The 21,501-nt window shown below is 40.2% G+C and overlaps 1 protein-coding gene across 1 annotated transcript in view; it reads right to left on the bottom strand.

Annotated features, from left to right (window-relative positions):
* Positions 1-6,640, bottom strand: part of sgip1b (SH3GL interacting endocytic adaptor 1b) — a 34,044-nt gene extending 27,404 nt beyond the window's left edge. The window contains exon 1 of the mRNA XM_080440826.1: positions 5,606-6,640. Within this exon, the coding sequence (XP_080296952.1) occupies positions 5,606-5,615 (10 nt within the window). The 5' untranslated portion in view covers positions 5,616-6,640. The remainder of the gene's footprint in view (positions 1-5,605) is intronic.
* Between the last annotated feature and the right edge of the window lie 14,861 nt (positions 6,641-21,501).

Raw genomic sequence — 21,501 nt, 5'->3', positions numbered from 1 at the left:
TTATAACAACGGAGGGTGTTTAAAAAATGACGACAGGGGAATATATGGAAAAAAAGAACGCCACTTTTTACGTCGCTAGGTGAGTAACGAGACATGAAAGATAACACTTAATTTGTCCGGAATTCTCCTTTAATTAATGATTTTATCGTACCATTTATACAGTAGATCAGCGGTTCTCAAAGTGGGGCCCGGGAGTGCCAGCACTGATCTAACTTTTTCACATCAACGACCTCCAGAACGTGCAGATGCACCTTTAACCACTTAAGACCTATTCTACACTTTGGAAATCTACAAGCTCACAAGGCGTTGCATTGCGACGTGTTGTGAGGTTGAAGATGTGCTATATTTGAAACATTTTGGAAAACATTGAAAAAATACATGAAATATTTGTATTTAATTCTTAAAGGAGAATTCCGGACAAATTAAGTGTTATCTTTCATGTCTCGTTACTCACCTAGCGACGTAAAAAGTGGCGTTCTTTTTTTCCATATATTCCCCTGTCGTCATTTTTTAAACACCCTCCGTTGTTACGATTTAACACTGGATGCTTGTTTCTTTCCAGAACCTGGCAACTCGTGTTGCCAGATTCTGGAAACAAGCAACCAGTGTTAAATCGTTCGCCATTAACGGCAGGCTCGCAGGAATTTTCAGCGCATGTTTGACTATCATGAGACTCTACAATGAATCGTAGTAGAGAAAAAAATAACATTGCGTTGGTTATAATAGACGAACTTCACTAACCCACTCGCTCCCATTATAACAACGGAGGGTGTTTAAAAAATGACGACAGGGGAATATATGGAAAAAAAGAACGCCACTTTTTACGTCGCTAGGTGAGTAACGAGACATGAAAGATAACACTTAATTTGTCCGGAATTCTCCTTTAATGAATGATTTTATCGTACCATTTATACAGTAGATCAGCGGTTCTCAAAGTGGGGCCCGGGAACCCTCAGGGGAGTTCCAGGGGGTCCCCAACATAGCATCAAAAGTTGAACCAGTTTTAAAAATCTTGAACATTTTTTAAAAGAATCTGGCCAAATACATGTTAATTTGGGGGTCCCTGACATGAAAAAAAAGTAAAAGAGGCCGACCCAAGAACACCTGGCGTAGGACGGTGGAGGGAGAGCTGAAGACCCTGCATCACACCTGGGGTTCTATACAGACGCTGGCCCAGAACAGACAGGAGTGGAGATCCTTTGTTGCTGCCCTACATGCCAGCCGGCATAAAGGGCAGTAAGTAAGTGACATGAAAATGTCTGAGGTTTAAGTTGTGTGTACATCTCAGAGGAGATTTAAAAAAGCCTTAAAAAGTCAAATTATTCAGGAGTACAGTTTTGAGTAAAACATATTCTTTCTTTTTCTCTCTCTCATCTTGCAGCATATTTTAAGATTGTTTTAATATTAAAATATATTTTGTTTTTAAGTATTGTAAAGGATAGGCAATGAATAAGCATTTTGCTTCAGCCTATTCCTTTTTCGGTCATTGATTTTGGATTTTGTGTGTGAGCTGACTTTGAACGTGAAACTGTACATTTGTGTTTTTTTGTTGTTTTGTTTTTGTTTTTTGTAAAGTCCACACAATTGTTTTGATTTGTTGTGAGAAAAAAAAGACCGAAATAAACCAATCATTCATTCAAATTAAATAATAAACCCACTTTGAGAACCGTGTTCTACTGACCTTCTGGTGACCTGCCATATTAAAATGAGATATCAATCCCAACACTGATACACAATGTACCAAAGTAAATAATATAGGGGTGCAACAGCTAATCGAACTAATAGATTTAATCGATTACATTGTTTTATAGTTTAATAAAATAATAGATTAGACCCTATTTTGGTCATGTAACTAGGTGAAAAGTTTCAAAAAAGTTAAGTTGTGAGCTTGTAGAGTGCTATTTTCACAATTCTTGCACAACACTGTGATGAAGTGTAAAATGATGCTTAAGTAGTTAATTGATTTGATTAAAATTGAATTTGAATTAATTAATTTTGAATTAAAATTAAAATAAAAATGATTTGGTATATTTGATATTAAAAACATAAATATCAATCCAAAAAGTAATCAATAGAATAATCGCTATGGAAATAATTGATATAACTGAGGAAAGGAAGCAGATTATTTCGTATTTAGTACATCAAAGTGCAGCATGTACTGTATAGTCTACTGTTTCTCACAGTGACAGGACTACAGTTGCTGTAGTACCCTACTTATCAGTCCCAACCCCTAAGGCACTAATTAAACTAAACATTATAGTAATTAGTCCTCTTAATTCTAAAATATAGTTGAATCACTTTGATGAGCGGTCTTTGTTTTTGCAAACACATTGCATGACAACAGCACAGCTAAAATGTTGCCATGAGAGACACCAACGCCCACATTTTCAGGTGGGACACCAATTTAATCCTATCAGGAGAGAAAACCCATTCATCAGCTTCAATTTTATAGTGTTCCAGATTACATTTTGTCTGCTTGTTTCATCACTTCCAATTTAACTTGTTTATCTTGCATCCTGTATGAGTTCTCTTGCTTGACTGGATGAAACTGGTATCCCGACCCGAACATTTCTGTTCACTAAAGAGCTGGAGAGACGGGGAGACCCCTGTCACTGAACAAACACTCAATGACAATGACTATTGTGCGAATATAACTACAAAATCTGCCTACTGTAGGTAAATCATGCCCATTTAATGACAAGAAAATTCATGTCGTCCTCTTGACAAAGAAATATGAATGGTTACAATCTGAGAGCTTCTGAGCCTAAATGTTTTAGTTCATTCATAGAATTGGAAGTCATATTAGTGAATCATTATGGTTATGGTTATTAGTGCTATCTGGTGTAAATGTCATATAGGCCGCAACCAGTAAGCCCCAATTTTTTATGCAAACTAGATATGGCAAAAGATCCCCCTTTAAAAAAAAAAAACATTTGTTGCCCCAATCCTGGCATGCAACTATAATGTTTTCCCCTGGGAAACAACTACGCAGATGTTACACTATCGATAGAGTACGTTCAAATGGGATCAATAACTGAGCCTGTACAGTACATGATGCAGGTTAGTCGTCTGCACAACGTGGATAGATTAGATTAGAGTGTCCGCCCTGAGACTGGGAGGTCGGGGTTCGATCCCCGGCGCGGTCATACCCAAGACTATAAAAATTAGGTGTGTAACGATACGTTTTAACAACGATTTGATACGTATCACGATACTTGGTTGTCGATACGATACAGGTTCATTTAGAACGATACGATACGTTTCGATCCAAGGATTTAGTCGATACGATACATGAACGATACAGGACAGGTTAATTTAGAACGATACGATTCGATTCAATGATTTAAAATCGATATAGTAACTATTTATTTATCCAAAAATTCTGTGTGAAAAATAAATACCTGGATACTGGATATAAACCCGTCTTTCTCTTTTTTCTTCTTAAAGTTGCTAAATACAACGCACAAGTACTTAGTATTGATAAAATTGATTATTTGCATTGCAAAACGATTCGATATACGATTACTTGCATTGCAAAACGATTCGATACGATACAATCAGTAAGTCAAACAAGTCAAACAATAAGTCAAACAATACGATATTTTGCTGTTTGCATATCGATATAGTAGATCGTTGAAAATGTAGATAGATTTTTCGATGCAGTTACTATATCGTTACACCTCTAATAGAAATGGGACCCAATGCCTCCCTGCTTGGCACTCAGCATCAAGGGCTGGATTGGTGGCAAGTCCCTGCGACATACAGTACTAGCGTCATGTCCAGGGGGTGTAGTTTTACATCTCACACTACAGAAACAGGAGATAGGCTCCTGCCCTATGGGCCACATGGCTCGGCAAGGCTTACTTTTACTTACTTAGAATGAGGATAGAGGTACCGTAGGACTGTCACGTTCATGACATTGTACTTGATGATTAATTGTCATACAAATAATTGCGATAATAATTGTGTTTGTTGTGTCATTTTTGTTCGCTTTTTAGGCTTTGTAAACAAAAATGGCACAGGGCAGATACAGTATAACAAATAACTAAAATATACACTACATAAATGACTGACACTGACGGGTACCAGTAATCCAAGTAAATAATGTACTATGGTAAAAACAGGCCATGCATTTAATAATTGTATGCTTTCAAATATTCCTAAAAATAGCTAAAATACAAGCTCACAACGCGTGGCATCGCAAAACATTGTAATCTTGTCCGCCGGCTACCTTCGGTATTTTTCAACAGATTCATTCATACAGATGAATGGATACGATTCTGACGATTGTGCAAAATACGATTAGGTATCTAAAACAATTATTACAATCAGACAATTATGTAATAACTGTGACAAGGCCTAGATAGAGGTTGCCTTGATGAGCATGGGTGTGCACCTGTGTGGATGTGTGCTGCTTCCAGTAGCTCCCTGGAATGGATGAGGTTAAGTATAATAGCAGGTCAAGCATGACTGTGGGGCCTTTTGCTAATAATAGCCGACTTCCATCGCCATGCTTGTCTGTAATGAATGGTTAAAGCCTTTAGTGTTCTTCTCCTCTACGATACAGAAAGCTCTAACATCTTTGGCTGACGTTTTGGAAAGAAGCCATCTGATAATGGGTCCTAAACAATCTTGTCATTCATACTTCATTTCCTACTTCATCACCTGCCATTACTGTGATGCCATACCTCTATTTTTGGGAGGCAAAGACATAAAAATGTTCTCTGTGCAGTTAAACAAAATAGGATCCGTTTTAAAATGAATAAAATGGGATATGGGTGCAAATAGCAGGACAGGTGTGAATACTGTAAGCCCTATTTATGATTCCAGATGACAGTTTTACTGTAGTTTTAGGCTTTAAGGCTGGTGTTTGTTTTAGATGAGATCGCATTCCCCGGCTTTTCAAAACTCTCCACAACTACACATTTATAGGACACAGCCTCCGAATATAACCTTGAGACAGCACCAGAAACTACACTCTCACACCAACACATACCCGTGTGCACTGCACGCACACGCACACACACACACACACACACACACACACACACACACACACATACACACACACGTACACACACACACACACATGCATTCATTCATGCATGCATGCACAAATGCATGCACAGTTTCACAAAAACAACAGCATGTCATTCTACACCACAGTGAGCATCAATCAATCTACATGACACGTTTAAAACAAGCTCTCTCTTTCTCCGTGACTCGTCATCTCTCTCTCTCTCTCTCTCTCTCTCTCTCTCTCTCTCTCTCTCACACATACACACACACTCACACTCTCTCTCACACACACACACACACACACACACACACACACACACACACACACACACACACACACACACACACACACACTACACACACATGAACACATGATGAGAGCTTCGTCACCTCTTAATGCATACATACACCATGCTCTAATGTAGCCCACTACCCAGAAAAACACAGGGGCTCTGCTCCTCGCACATCACCAGATTCACTCGCACAAACAGCATCACAGAAGGACAGGAGAGGGCTGGGGGTGGATGACAGAAAAGGAGTTCAAAGAAAGGCAACAGAGGAAAGCACAAATAATTAGCTACAGTACCTTGCATCATGGCTGCAGCTTCTCATTCCTGTGTTTCCCCCACACGCACGGCAGGAGACAGACAGAAGGACAGGCAGAAATCAACCAATCCACTTGGTTTCAGAGGATGCAGCTTGGGTAGGGCATAGCTAATTTCGCACCGCTCCCCGGCGAAGCACAGTGTCGATCCCCCCCTCTACCCCTGCTTCCAGACACCGGCACAGGAGGTGAGGGGAGGGGTGCGGGGAGCTGAGAAGCGGTGGAAGGGAGAGATGGAGCCAAGAGAATCCCAAGGAGGATGAAGCACAATCGGGGGAAGGGCCCTCTCTCTCTCTCTCTGCCTGCTTTAGGCCCCGGACGCCCTCGCAGCACCGACACACGCCATCTCCTACAGGGGGATGCTGCTGAGAAAAGGAGAAAGAGGAGAGATAGCCAGAGAGAGAGAGAGGGAGAGAGAGATGGAGGGAGGGAGGGGGAGGCTTGCTGATGTCACATCTGCACTAAACCAATCCCTGCAATCATAGTCACATGGCTGTTGTCCCTTGATCCTTTAGCAGCCCTTGGCTTGCCTGCAGCAGCCAGACTCTCACAGCAAACTGCATACATCAGTGATTCCCAATCTGTGGGTCGGGGCCCACTGGTGGGCCGCAAGGGTGTTGCGAGTGGGCCCCCAATTAAAACACTAAGATTTCAGTGATAATATAACATTAATATTGATATATATTTTAAACATGATATATAGGCTATTTAAAACATAATGTTTAAAATGACGTGGTAGTGTTTCTTTAACACCGTGACAATTTTTCATAGTGATACCATTACCAAGACATAAGAGCATATGTTGGTTCCATTAATCCAAGCCAGAATACAATCGATTGATTGATCATTAAAATGAACATGAAAATACACACAGCCCACCCATCTGACCACTTGCCGTGTTAAAATCATGAATATTCCTTGATTCCGATCCATTGGCTAGATTTGTGTTTGTATACTTATGTGCATGCAACATTTGTAGTTAAATAATGAATTATGTTTATCAAGATGACTATGTGGTCAGTACACCATAGAGGGCACGCTGTCAACAACAATCATAATATACAGTTACTCGGGGCCGCACGCACGCACGCACGCACGCACGCACGCACGCACGCACGCACGCACGCACGCACGCACGCACGCACGCACGCACGCACGCACGCACGCACGCGCACACGCACATGCACATGCACACACACACACACACACACACACACACACACACACACACACACACACACACACACACACACACAAAACACACACACTCTTTGTGGAGACATTAAAACCAAATTAACCTTACATTAACCCCTAATCCAAATCCCAAACCTAACCATAAACATTATTCTTCAGAATCAACTTAATTGTCACGTCACTGGTTTACAGGTGTAAAGAAGTGGGTGAAATGTATTTTTGTTGTTTTTCTTTGGGACCAGAACAACGCTTTATTCTGGTTTGACTATCTTTGTGGTGACTTTTGGAGCCCACAAAAGTCATCACATGTGTGTGCATGTGCGTGCATGCACACACACACACAAAACTAACATAACCCGAAAAGATAGAGAGGGACAGAGGGCAGAGCGATATACCTCAGAAGAAAAGAGGAAAAGCTGAGATAATTTAGTTACACACTCCTCCCTTATGCATGAAAGCAATGTTTTGGTTATTCCACTGTCATCATGAATATTGTATGGCATCTATGCATTGTTATTACGCCTAGACAGATATAGAATAGTGTATATTGTTTCTAGTCACTTCACGGTCAGATGATAACAACTTTTCTATCAATCTTTGTTCCGCTAGACAGAGTTTCTGTCAAATACGCTCATAGACACGACCCGCACCTTTTTCTCGGCTGAGCGGGCACGACAGCTGGCTGGCTTTACAGCAAATACAGAAGAAGGAGGGACAGTATTGCTCAGACAGATGGAAGGCAGTCGTGATGGGAGATGGGTGGAGATAGAGTGCCTGGGAGTGAGTGAGTGAGTCAGTGTGTGTGTGTGTGTGTGCGTGTGTGTGTGTGTGTGTGTGTGTGTGTGTGTGTGTGTGTGTGTGTGTGTGTGTGTGTGTGTGTGTGTGTGTGTGTGTGTGTGTGTGTGTGTGTGTGTGTGTGTGTGTGTGTGTGTGTGTGTGTGAGAGAGAGAGAGAGAGAGAGAGATAGACAAGGGGAAGAGATCTTAGATGGTGATAAGTTAACCACATGAACCATGGAGTCCTTATTCTGGACATAATCATAATAGGTGAACATTCTGTGAAAATTGGCAAACATCTGGCGGAAATAGCAGATATTTTCAGTGAAGAGATTTGGTGTAGAGGGGAAAAAAGGAGGGGACCAAGAATAGAACCCTGGGGTACCCCAGTCAACTAAGTGCATTGGGTATAAGTGGTTAAGTTAAGGAGGTGATGAGTAGCACTGACCTGATTGTTTGTATTAGTTACATTTTGTCAAAAGACAATAACGCGACACATTTTTTGCTTGAAAATCAGTTTTTTCTTGGCAATCAACACCGATCCACAAGTATAAACTAGTATTAACATGACCTGCACAGTATTTTTAAGGTTTCCTTTAACTGAAATAGATTCTCAGAGTTAATGAATGCACCCTTTTATGCATTAAATCTATTTTAACATTCCCTCAAGGGAATAAGTCAACTGTTTGCCAAACTCTGATGAAAGTGGACGAGGACTTCACTACTAATACAAAATCAAATGAGGTCTCACCACTGAAGACACTTGTAATGTCCAATAACTGGTACAAGCTATACAGTAAAAGCCTCAGCGTTCATTTATCCATTTGTACACTCTCAGTTAAAGGATTGCTTCAGACTTTTACCGTGTAGGATTTGAGCAAACTGAGACAACTGCTCAGCAGGGACAGCCCTGATCTACGTGTCACCTGTTTACTCCATGTTCAGTCCACAGATTACAATGAGTTTGTGTGTGTGTGTGTGTGTGTGTGTGTGTGTGTGTGTGTGTGTGTGTGTGTGTGTGTGTGTGTGTGTGTGTGTGTGTGTGTGTGTGTTGGAGGCTGTTTTTCACAGAGTGAAACAGTTAATGAGCTTACTTAATCTGGTGTAAAAGAACCCTGTGCTTTTCTTAACCAGCCTCTTACATAAGAGGCTATCCCCGGGTCACAGAGCAGAGCCACCTGGACAAGAAAGGAGAGTAAAAACATTAGAGAGAGAGAGAGAGAGAGAGAGAGAGAGAGAGAGAGAGAGAGAGAGAGAGAGAGAGAGAGAGAGAGAGTGAGAGAGAGAGAGTGTGTGTGTGTGTGTGTGTGTGTGTGTGTGTGTGTGTGTGTGTGTGTGTGTGTGTGTGTGTGTGTGTGTGTGTGTGTGTGTGTGTGTGTGTGTGTGTGTGTGTGTGTGTGTGTGTGTGGCAAAAGCAAAATAATTGCTCCATTGATTAGAAATTGATCATTCAAAATATGCTCCTCATGGACTTACATTGTACGGTAAAACAGCTCTCAAAGTTACTCTTTTAGGCCGTAAACGAACACAAACAAAGTTGATTCAGACAATATAGAACATCACAAAACTACTGTTTCATTTCATTCTACTTTTATTTTATTTTATAAAAATGTGAACTTCCTGTTGATTTTACTATTTAAAGATCAAGATCCGGATCCACGGATCCATTCCAGATTTTCTTCTAATAAAAATTGTAAAATGACAAAAAAACAGGAAGTTAACATTTCTATTTAAAAAATAAACAGTAGGCCTAACTGGGTTTGGTGATGTTCTATATTGTCTGAATCAACTTTGTTGTTCACTCGTTTACATGCTAAAAGAGTGACTTTGAGAGCTGTTTCAGCGTATAATGTATGTCATTGAGGAGCATATTTTGAATGATCAATTTCTAATCAATGTGTGTGTGTGTGTGTGTGTGTGTGTGTGTGTGTGTGTGTGTGTGTGTGTGTGTGTGTGTGTGTGTGTGTGTGTGTGTGTGTGTGTCAGGGCGTAGCTGAAAAAGAGCTCTTGTGCTCAGCATACTTACCTTCAGTACCCTGGGTACAAAAAAATATAAAGGTACAAAATAATAATACCACCAATTGTGCCAATACAGTTGACCATTTCTTTAGATGTCATTCAAATACTGTCAGGCAACATTCCCGGGGGAGTAGTACTGCAGAACAATTAGGCCTAGGCCTACAGTAAAGCCAAATTAGCTTTAGTAGTGTTGACCACTAGCCTGTTGGCAGAAGCAGTAGCCTACATTTCATTTGATGAGCACTATCATACAAATATAATTATCGGTGCACTGCATCTCAAAGAAGCCATTAAGGATTTCACCTAGTGGCAAACATTGCCACAGTGGCAAAATGATTGCATCGTTTTGCTTTGTGTAGCACAACACTGCCATCTAGTGATTTAAGGGTAAAACAACACAGGTTTATGCAAACTTCGAAGGCTCTGTGCAAAACTGTATTCGATCAGCCAATCAGAAGTAGGTAGTGTGGTGCTGCTTGGCAGAACATTGGTGTAGTAAAGCATATATCATATAGTAAATCATCATGCCTTTTCCAGAAGATGGCATAAATATTTCCTGTTCCGGGTCAATTCTCATAGCTTCATTTGATTGGCTCAGCAGACGATTTGAAGGTGTTGTTGTGTGTTTCCGGTGGGCAAGAGAATCAGCAACAGATTTGGTGTAGAGGTGGGGGAAAGGACGGGGGCCATGTACAGATCCCTGGGTGACCCCACTCAATGAAGTATATAGGGTTTAAGTGGTTAATGTTGGACATTTACCTTGTATTTGAGGAATGAGGATACATCATCATGTAAGTGAGGGCCCATCGTAACGTACTGGTCACAGTCTCTGTTCCAACTTCAAACAAACAGGTCCAGACCAGTGCTGATTGCCAGGTTATCTGAGTTGAACCCCGCTTCCACATATTTGTCTGGAGAAGGAAGCCCAAGTAGTTACAAACATTTGTGACAACCTATTAACATTTACATCTGCTGTTGTACTGAAACAATGCAATGTTTTCACAGCTTTATCTAGAGATTCAGGTTTGTACTACACTGTGAACCCAATTTCCGGGTCACTGTGCACTTATGTGATGTAGAATAACATTTTGTTGCATTGAATAGAATAGAAACAAATGTATTTGCCAGACCCAAGGGGTCGGGCTTACATGAGGCTTTGTACCTGTTTCGTCCATACATGGGCAGGGGCCATTTGTCCTCCGGCCCCTGCCAAAAAAAAGTTTGTGACGTCCCCTTTCGTCACGAACTATTCATGACATCATGAACTTCAGTTATAAAGTGGTTTGTAGGTGTGTTACATACTAGGACTTCATTTTGGGTCTGGCAGAACCAGGTCTCCTGGTCTTGTTTTGAATATAACTATTTTGAGGGTGTGAAAAATATGTAATCTATTGTTAGGGTTTAGACTACTGCATATATCCTGAGGAATTTGATGAGTTGTTTTGCTGGGCCTAATTTTCCGTATAATATATTGATAGGTCTGCTCCTAATATAATCACTCCTGTTAGCGTGCTTTCTAACACAGTTTGAATTTGACTTAAGAAAGACAACTGAGTTGGGAGGGTTGTAGATATTATAAGTGTTGTTGTTGTTTTTTGCATTTTGGTATTAGGAATTTACCAGATTAGATACTTCACTTTGCCCTTTTTTTTTTTTTTCCATTAACTTTTTATTGGATTTTTCAGAAAACAAACATACACAAAAAGCAAAAGACAGCACATTACTAACAAACAAACCGAACATACAAAACATACAAATACAAACATATAAGGGGAGGAAACTGTCTCTCTACTTGGTCACTTATTTACTAGTTATGCATACATATAATCCATACACTTGGTCACATCTTCAAAAACGGAGAACAAAAGGTCCATTAATGGGACAAATTCGACGTGCATCTTATTCAATATGGTCAATCAGAAAAATAAAGGAAATTCAATAAAAATAACTGAAATCAAATAAAATCTGGTCTTAATGTAGAGACATGAGTAAGCCATTTAAACCAGTTGTCCATGAAGACTTCAGTCTGACCTCTAAAGCTAAATGTAATTCTCTCCATAATAAATATATTATAGATTAAATCAATCCACTCATTTATAGTTGGTATAACGTTCGTAAGCCATTTTTTAGTTAACGCCTTTTTTGACGCTACTAGTAATACCCTTAACAAATATTGATCTTGCTTAGTACAATGCAGTTCTTCTAAGTCAGCAAGATACATGGTTTTAAAATCAAAATTGATTTCAATTCCTATAACGGCTTCCAGGACACTGTGGACACTTCTCCAAAATGGGACAACAGAAGAGCAACCCCAAAAAATATGAAAATGGTTCGCCATCGTCTCCCCACATAATCTCCAACAATCAGATATTGAATATATTCTTTTCTGTGCTGGAGTGCAAAAGAAACGGGTCACATTCTTCCAGCTGAATTCTCTCCATGTGGGGGAACTAGTCCACTTTGCCCTTTTTATACCGGTATCAGCATGTTGAGAAATCAACTTAAATGGTATCCTCTTATTAACTAATATTCTCACACACTCCTAGATGTAAATACAGCTTAAAGGGAAAGACCACTTTGGTAGAGGTTTGGATTGTGTAGTTACCTTGCCATGATGTGACTCCAAAGGTGGACAAGAAAAGTCCCGGTTTACTTCTTAATAAAAATAGCAAAATCAACAGGAAGTTAACATTTTTATTTAAAAAAACAAACAGTAGGCCTACTGGGGTTTTGTGATGTTCTATATTGTCTGAATCAACTTTGTTTTGCGTTCGTTTATGTGCTTAAAATTACGTTGAGAGCTGTTTTACTGTACAATGTAAGTCAATGAGGAGCATATTTTGAATTATCAATTTCTAATCAATGGAGCAATTATTTTAGATTTATTGTCCACCTTTGGAGTTACATCATCATGGCAAGGTAACTACACAACCCAAACCTCTACCAAAGTGGTCTTGCCCTTTAAAGGCCTCCCCCACCCATTGCCTCTTAAGTTATTCTATTAGCCTGTGTGGAGTGGAGGTCCTATAAAAAAGAAAAAGAAAGTGATACAGGACTGGTATAACCAAATTTAATTTATTGTAGGTTAAATCAACAGAGGAAGCAAATGACTAATGTTTCTTGAATACATGTTTTTTTGTGTGAATAAACTATATTTTGACCAGTCAGCATAGCATAGCACTGGTTCTCAAACATTTCGATGTCGAGGTCCCCTAAATTCACATGTATTGTATTAGGATGCAGGACCACCATTTGAAAAGATTTCGTGGCAGGGACCCCTATAAGAGAAGGCTTTTGTTGTTAGGTTAGAGAATTCTACTACAATTAACTGTATATGTGGCGAGATAACAGTGCAGAGAGTGAAACCTATGATCTGAATCGTCAATCTTATACATTCTCTCACTGGGCTAGTATTTAGATGGTGAAATAATAGTGAAATCAAACTAATTTAGCTGGGGGCCCCCTGGAACTCCATCAAGGACCCCTGGTGGTCCTCGGACCCCACTTTGAGAACCACTGTGGTAGAGCAGAGGTTCTGGGTCGGGACCCAGGTCCCCACATGATGAGGGGGGGGGGCGACTTTTAATACCTAATACCTAAGAAAAAGAAAATAAATCAAAAGAAGAAAGACCATTACTGCATCAAAAGTAATCAACAAACTATACTCCAAAACTGGTCAAATATTGACCAAATTGTCAAATAAAATAAGGCAAAAACGAATTACAATATTTATCTGTGGAACCGAGTCAAACTAAATGTAATGCCTCAACTCCTACAATTCCACCAAGTGTTTGTCAGGGTGGGGGGTCTCCAGTTCAAATATGATTATTTTTGGGAGGTCACGGCCTGAAAAGGTTGGGAACCACCGTGGTAGAGTATGTTATTACAATATAACTAACACAACTGCGATGGTTGTAGGTGGTGTCCCCGCTCTTCTATTCAGAAATGTATCCACTGGTACGACTGCTACTGGTTGAGAAGTGGCTTTTCACAAATGAGACCAGCTTAACGTAGTTTGCGAAAATGGTCTTGTGAGGTCCAGGAAGATAACAGTCATGGGAAGACATTATACAGCATTTTTAAGAACAGCAGGGCAACTCAGAATCCAATTGACTTAAATCAAATGAGATTCCAGAGGATTTAAATGCATATCATATAAATGGCATTTACATATCCTTTTTGTGCCATGTATAACTTATTCAATTATTAAATGTTTTTATGCCCAGACAGAGTCCAAGACAATCAAGGAGGACATTCATTTTCAAAGAGCCCCTATTTTAATTAGATAAAGTGTATCTTTTTCACATCTGGCTTCAAAGACGGCTCTAGCTGAAGGTGATTATTTACATAGTGTAGAATCTATCCCTGTTTATCTGCCTGGCTACTCTTCAAACTGGAGGCTCTTCAAAGATAATTTTCCTACAATTATAAACAAGGACTAATAGTCTACCTGAGCTGAGGGTGTCCGTGCCAGGAAAATGTTCTCCTGGCTCAGATAGAGAAGGTTCTGGAAGTCCGTCACATCATAGTCAAAGCGCTTCCCAAACACCAAGGATCCGTTGATATTGGCAGCAGCATTGTTTATACATGTGGGTTGAAAGGCCCTTTCCAAAAGAACAATAAACTCACGATTAACAGTTTACTACGTTACCAATAATTTATAAATGTAAAAATGTGATTCACTAGTATTCATCATGATCATCATCAACAGAAGGAACATTCAAAAATTAAGATTTTAAGGAAGAAAATACTTTTTGAATTGTTTCAAACGGAAGTGATTTGTTGAGAGTTAAAGACCAGAGTTAAAGACCAAAAGTATACAGTCTAATAGCTGCTTATCCACATTTAATACCGTATTCAAGTTGTAGAGGAGAATTGACAAATAGAAGAATCTTAACTATGAATCATGGTGTTCCTTTTCGTGTTTGAAAGCTTCACAGAGGAAGTTAATGTTAATGTTCAACTCCAGGGTTCTCTTCCCTTTGCCAAAGTATTTAAGCTGGTCAACAGAGGAGTGGTTCTCCCTGATAAGCACTTGGAATTGTAGGAGTTGAGGCATTGAGGGCCTCGCAAACCAGTTTTTATAGTATAGTTTGTTGATTACCTTTGATTCTTTCATTCTTTTTTTTTAGATATGAAAAAGGTTGTAAAGTCCTTAAATTGTCACTTTACGGTCATCGGGGGACCCCCCGAAAATCATGTGGGGACCCCCCTTGGGGTCCCGACCTACAGGTTGAGAACCACTGATATAGAACATCGATTCTAATATCCCCTCTGATGGGTTAGATTGAGCATCCTACAATATAAAGGTTACAGGTTCAATTCGTGCCAGGGTCCATGAGCAAGGCAGCAAACAGACTATTTGGTTCCTAACTATCAATCATTTAATTTAGCTGCTATGGACCCCCTGATACCTCTGCAATGACCCCTGGGGGTCCCCAGATGCCATGTTGAGAACCAGTGGCCTATATGATAAAACATGCAAACACTATCTAAATCAAACTATCATGGCAAATAAATAAATGCCTCTGAAGATTTAATTGAAGAGAATAGGACCACAGGGCGATCTAAAAGTGTCCCTGTGGTCACCAAAACCGACACAATCACGAATGTATCTCCACCCAAGCGAAGAAGAGGCTGAACATTTTACCAAAATTCTCTGCCAGCTAAACAATTGTAGAAAGGTAAGTAAGCATCTACTGGATAGCTACACTTTATTTGATAAAAAAAATATCTAGCATGGTGATGCACAGCAGCATCCAGAATCATCTAACCATGACACATCCACTGAAGAGGCTCTATCACATTCAGATCTAAGAATGTATTGCTGCATGCCTCCTTTACAAACAAATTGCAGGTTTGTATACATCACTTGTTCAAAACTTGTTACACTTGTTACACCTGTATTCTTGACTGTGTGTAACATGAATTGTGTCACCGTACCTCGTTCATGGCATGATGATCAAACCTAGAAAACACATTCCCAAGGAAGGGCAAAGGTCAAGGCCTGTGTGGGAAGTTATGTGGTCTCCTGTGCTTCTGAAGATCAAACAGAACAGGAGTGCAACAATTAATCAAACTAATCCATTTAATCTATTATAAAAAATAATAGACAATTTAATAATAAATAACCGATTAATAATCGATCCATATTTTGGGCATGTCATTACAAGCAAAAAGCTTAATTAAAAAAAAATGTAACAAATAATTAGTTAAAATAGCTGATCTACAAGCTCACAACACGTCGCATCACGGCGCGTTGTGAGCTTGTAGATTGGCTATTTTAACTATTTTATAGTTATAGATTAAATCGCTAAGAAAAGAATCGACAGTTGCAGCCCTAAAACAGAATGAGGAAAACAACAAGACAGAGTTTTTGACAAGGAGCCAGATACAGTGCAGAGACGAGCAGCATGGCTGCACACGGACAGTGAGGGAGACGTTGGATGAGATCAAATGGACGACATCCCAAAGTTCAATTGCTGCCAAAATCATGTTCCTGTTCCAGCAGCAGTGTGCCAGGATTGTGTACTGTGATGTATTCATTCCCATGCAGACATGTCTGAGGCATCTCCTAATGCCCATTTAGGCTCCGTCGTACAACGGTGTCGCAACGTCGATCCATAGCTTATAGCCAATCTAAATTATAAGCTCCAGTTTATGCAGCACCGTTGTACAACAAATTATAAAGCCGGCTTAACCTGATATGTCCGAGCCTAGGCCACAGATTGTTTTCACAACAGAAGTGACTCTGAGACCCTCCCACCCCCCTCGCTGTATCACTCACTTGTTCACTCACTTGTATGTATCTATGCAGCAGTGCCGTACCCGTACAATCCCCCCCAATCCCCCTGGTTAGCTTCAAATCACTTGACTAGAGTCTGGTGAAACCGGACACCTAGTGGGATGGGCGCCAGCTATTCAAGAGTTCCACCTATTATGTAAGGGCCTCTAAACAAATAACCCAGGGAGACAAGAAGCAATAAGGCCAGAGGGGCCCCTGGGAGGGTTGCTTCAACTCAGCTGTTTTCCTGAGAAATCTATAAGAAAATGTAAAGTAAAGTAAAAGTAAAACAAAATGATATAAAGACAAAGGGTTCATTTTTAGAAGAGACATAAGTAATCACAAACTATGTATTTTTTTTCCAAGTCACACATCCACTGTAGTCAGTTGAATGCATGTTGAGCCCCTACTGAAACTCAATACCCTGCCTTTTTTTCCCTTTGTTTGTGTTTTTTTCTTTTTTTCTTTGCAAGATAACATGAGAAAAGATGGACACATTTTCATGAAACTTGGAGGGAGTGATGAGTATGATGCCCTGAAGAGATAGTGTAAGGTTAAAAGCAAGGTCAAAGCCCAAACCCAGACCGGAGGGCGTCTTTTCATGAAAATTTAAGGAAATTATCTGTTGGCTCACTAGGCTGCCCCAAAGAGATAATTACGTTTTGGGTCAAAAAGGTTAGGTGCGGGGATTGCTGTTGTGGACATACATTGTAAACAATGTAAGGCAGTTTGGTGTTCCACAAATTTTGCCACCATAGATACCAGAGACCTTGCCATCCTCACAGATCTGGATTGGTGAATCATAAACTACTACTGACAACTGCGGGTTCTAACAGAAAACACCTTGGAACATGCCCAAATCCTACCACTAGATGGCATCAGTGCATACAACATCCTCATAGCCTGAACAGGGTGATAATGAATGCACAGCACTTTCTTATCAGTGTTATTGGCTCTGTCTGTGCATTTTCCACAATTAATCACTAAGCTCTATATACTTTGTCACACAATGAAAAGCAAAAATAGCCAATCTAGATCTAGATATGGCTTCTTCACAATTTCTTAACATGTCCAAAATAGGTACAAGTGGTTCATTCAAAAAATTTGGTCCAAAAGAAAGAAACCTACAATATTAAACAATGTCAAATATGTTTGATGAATACAGTACAGTAGGTGCAAGTCACCTATCATTAGGCATTCTATGCCCAACAGAACTGGCATAGAGATGGTATGCAAGAATGGTAACAGTCATGACATACCTACCTCAAGCTGCCATTGACAGCAAAACCTTCCATTGTCAGATCTGACTGCCTGGGAGACACAAAACTCTCCAATAGCAGCGTAATTGTGGACCAGAAGGTGGCAGTGTGACACGCAAATGAATTATCCAATTGTCTCTGGGCAGAAAAAGCTGAACACAGAGAAATGTGGTAAGAAGGGGGAAAAAAAAGAATCAGAGAGAATGAGGTAATTCTTTAAAGGTACAGTCACAGAATATATTGCATGATTTACAACATACAGACTGCAGAGGCAGTGTGAGGTGACAACAATATGGACTGTGTGTGTGTGTGTGTGTGTGTGTGTGTGTGTGTGTGTGTGTGTGTGTGTGTGTGTGTGTGTGTGTGTGTGTGTGTGTGTGTGTGTGTGTGTGTGTGTGTGTGTGCGTGCGTGCGTGCGTGCGTGCGTGCGTGCGTGCGTGCGTGCGTGCGTGCGTGCGTGAATGTGTGTGTGTGTGTGTGTACTGTAGATCCGTGGTTCTCAAAGTGGGGGGTCCAGAGACCCTCAGGGTTCCTTGAGGGGGTTCCAAATGGACCCTTAATGGTCTGTATAACCATTATAGGTCTGCACAAATGGAACCATCCATTTGGTTCCATTTGTATACTCTCAGGTATGGGGGTCCTTGAAATGTAAACGTTTGAGAACCTCTGCTGTAAATAGATGGAGAGAGAGAGAGAGAGAGAGAGAGAGAGAGAGAGAGAGAGAGAGAGAGAGAGAGAGGCAACTCCTGCAGAATAAAGACAGGGTGGCTGCTGTAGGTCAAGAATCAAACATCTTCCATAAGCCATGGCCTAGGAGGCTCTGCCTTGTTTGCATATGACCTCAGCTCCAACGCCTTAGGCTAAACAGAAACACCATCCATTATGAGGAGTGGTTAACCAGCTCTCTCCCAAATTACAGTGACTCTGGGCTCCCATTTTACTGATTTAGTGGTTGTGTGGTTCCCCCTCTCATGTTACTGACTGTTATAGTCAAATGTACTCACGCAGGCTTTCCTGTCCTTGTAAAAGAAAACTCGACACACAGCGTGTTTGCTGTCCATTACACGAGCCCCCAAACTGGAACAGTGTGAAGGAACCACTAAGAAAGCAGCGATTGATTGCCATGCAGATGATGTTCATTAAGTGCTTTAGAGCAGAGAGATAGAAAGAGTTTTCAACATCTGCCATACTGCACAAAAGCTGGAACACTTTTTATCTTTGTTTTCCCCCCTCTCTCCTTTTCCCCCTAAATCATAGTGAAGCTTAATTATATATGAATTGACCAGTGACACAGCATCATTACCTCTGTGATGAGAAGCCTGGTGAATACATGGCTCAGGCTCCTCTGTCAGGGTTAAATCATAGAGGGAGAACTCTCATTCTGACTGAGAGACTCATTTGTTCTCCTGGAAGGATCGCAGAGAGTGTAAGCCAGTGTTTCTCAAACATTTTCATGTCAAGGACCCTCAAATTGATATATATTTGGCCGCAGACTCCCATTTGAGAAGAAATTGTCCCAGGAACCCCCATGAGAGAAGATTTGTCAACATTTATCTAAATCTGCCGACATTTTTCTACATTATACTCACAACGAATCGCATCTTGATGAGTTGTGAACTGTTCCTCATTTTGCTGGGGACCCCCTGGCTGAAACCCCTTCAAGGATCCCTGGGGGTCCCTGAATCCCACTCTAAGAACCAGTGAGTTTAGGCTGGCAGCCCAAATCAGTTTTTTGCCAATCTAGATTGGAATCAGATTGGTTTTATCAAGTCTGAACAGTGAAAGAAACACATAGAAACTGACTTAAGCAAATCAGATTTTAACCACATTCCTAGGCGGTTTGAAATATGATTCAAATCAGATTTCTAAAGATGTGTCTCAGTCAGGCTGCTCGGACACTGAAGCCTGATTTATACTTTGTCGTACAATGGTGTTGCTCACCAAAAATAGTTTAACTCAAGCATCTTCAAGCTCACAACAACACATCACATCACGAATTGCGAACTTGTAGATCAGCCATTTTTGTTAGCGAATGTTGAATGATGCTCTGTCATACAACAGAGCATAAATTAAGCATTACTCACGCCTATGTTGTTACATCGTTACCACAGCAACCAATGCAGATAATTCAACGATGTCTGAATACAAAAAAAAATCTGATCTGACCACTTGCAGCAGTGTGGATAGTCAGTCCCAAAGATCAGATTTGAGATACAAATCAGATTTGCCTGAAGTCTGAACAAAGCCATTGTTTCCCTCTGTTTTGCCCTCTCGCTTTCTGTCTCCACCAGCTCCCTATTTAAAGCCGTCTCAGGGTCAAGGGTCCTCGTCGTGGCGGGATGGTGATTGATTGGCAGCTGTGCAGAGGTGTCCAGATAACCCTAACCCTAACCCTCAGTCCTAGTTCTGACCCCCCGCTGTTAACCTTGCCAGCACATCCTCTGTCTTCACCCTCTGCCCCATCACTCTCCAGTCCAACTCCAAGCCTGGCGTTTACACAGCGTCTCGCCAGTGGTGGAAAGTAACCAGCGGTGGAAAAAGTACCTTTTTTTTAAACTTAAGTAAAAGTATCAATACTGCAAGTGTTACAAGTTTACTGGAATTCAATGTTTACTTGAGTAAAAGTACAAAAGTATTGGTATCAAAATATACTTAAAGTACCAAAAGTAATCATTTCATAAGTTTTGAAAATAGCAAATCTACAAGCTCACAATGCTGATGATAGATCGGCTACTTTCAAATGGCCAAAATGTATATAGGGCTGAAGTGGGTAATGAATGTTTTGTAATAATAATCTAAATCTACGAAGGACTTTAGTCGAGTCTGTCCATTTATCAATACTTCATAAATCTACTCCGCAACATATCGGAGGCAAATATTTACTTTTTACTCCTACTACAGTCGTTTGCTAACTTTGCTTTGCTGATTTAGATTATTATTCCAAAACATACATTATGCCATATTTATACCAATTAAGCCCTATTTTATACTTTGGCTATTCAAAAATAGCCCATGAGCTTTTAGATCGGCTATTTTTGAAAGAGTTTGACACATTTTGAAAAAAAAATTAAACCTTTGAAAAACCTTGTGGGACATTCTGCATAATGAGTACTTTTACTTTTGGTACTTATTTTTAATGCCATTGAACACATACTTGTAACAATAGTATTTCTACACTGTGGTATGGTATTGCTACTTTTACTTTAGTAAAATATCTGCGTACTTCTTCCACCAATGCCTTGCACACCTCTCCTCTGCTCCATGCTCCTCACAGACATCTGTCCCTCTTGCAAAAGTGACCCCTGACCCCTGCAGGCTAAAGATAAGTTAACCCCTAATGCCATGCCACCAAACCATCCAACACATGTGTCTGTTTTGTCAACACAACCTCACAGCATGTTGGACTTCATAAATTAAAAAAGAGAAACTTTGGCATAACGGTACAGTAGCTTTCTATACAGTTTTTCAGGTTTGACTATATCTTAGTCACATGGCAGTTTACAAAACTGAAATATGGGAATATCTTTTAGTACTTGATGATAAGGATGATAAAAGCAGAACTTGAATGTACACACGAATAGTCTAAAACAATAATGGTGAAGTTTAAAAAGTATATTCAATATGACCACTTTCAACCTGGCATCTCTATTCTGGGTATGTCATTATAGGGGGAAATGTTCAGAAACCTTCAAAAACATTCAATATTTTGAAGAAGAAGTAAAATAGCCGATGTACAAGCATGGCTATTTTCCCTAGTTAAAGTATAATGAGTTTAAAGGTAGGGTAAGTGATATTTTTGGTTACAACTAAAGTTTTTTTGTTAAAAGGTTAAAGCATATTCTGATA

Source organism: Gymnoscopelus braueri, assembly GCF_963280865.1.
Source record: "Gymnoscopelus braueri genome assembly, chromosome: 10".
NCBI classification, from domain to species: Eukaryota; Metazoa; Chordata; class Actinopteri; order Myctophiformes; family Myctophidae; genus Gymnoscopelus; species Gymnoscopelus braueri.
The sequence above is the reverse complement of the archived record's forward strand: the minus strand, read 5'-3'. Positions and strand labels throughout refer to the sequence as shown.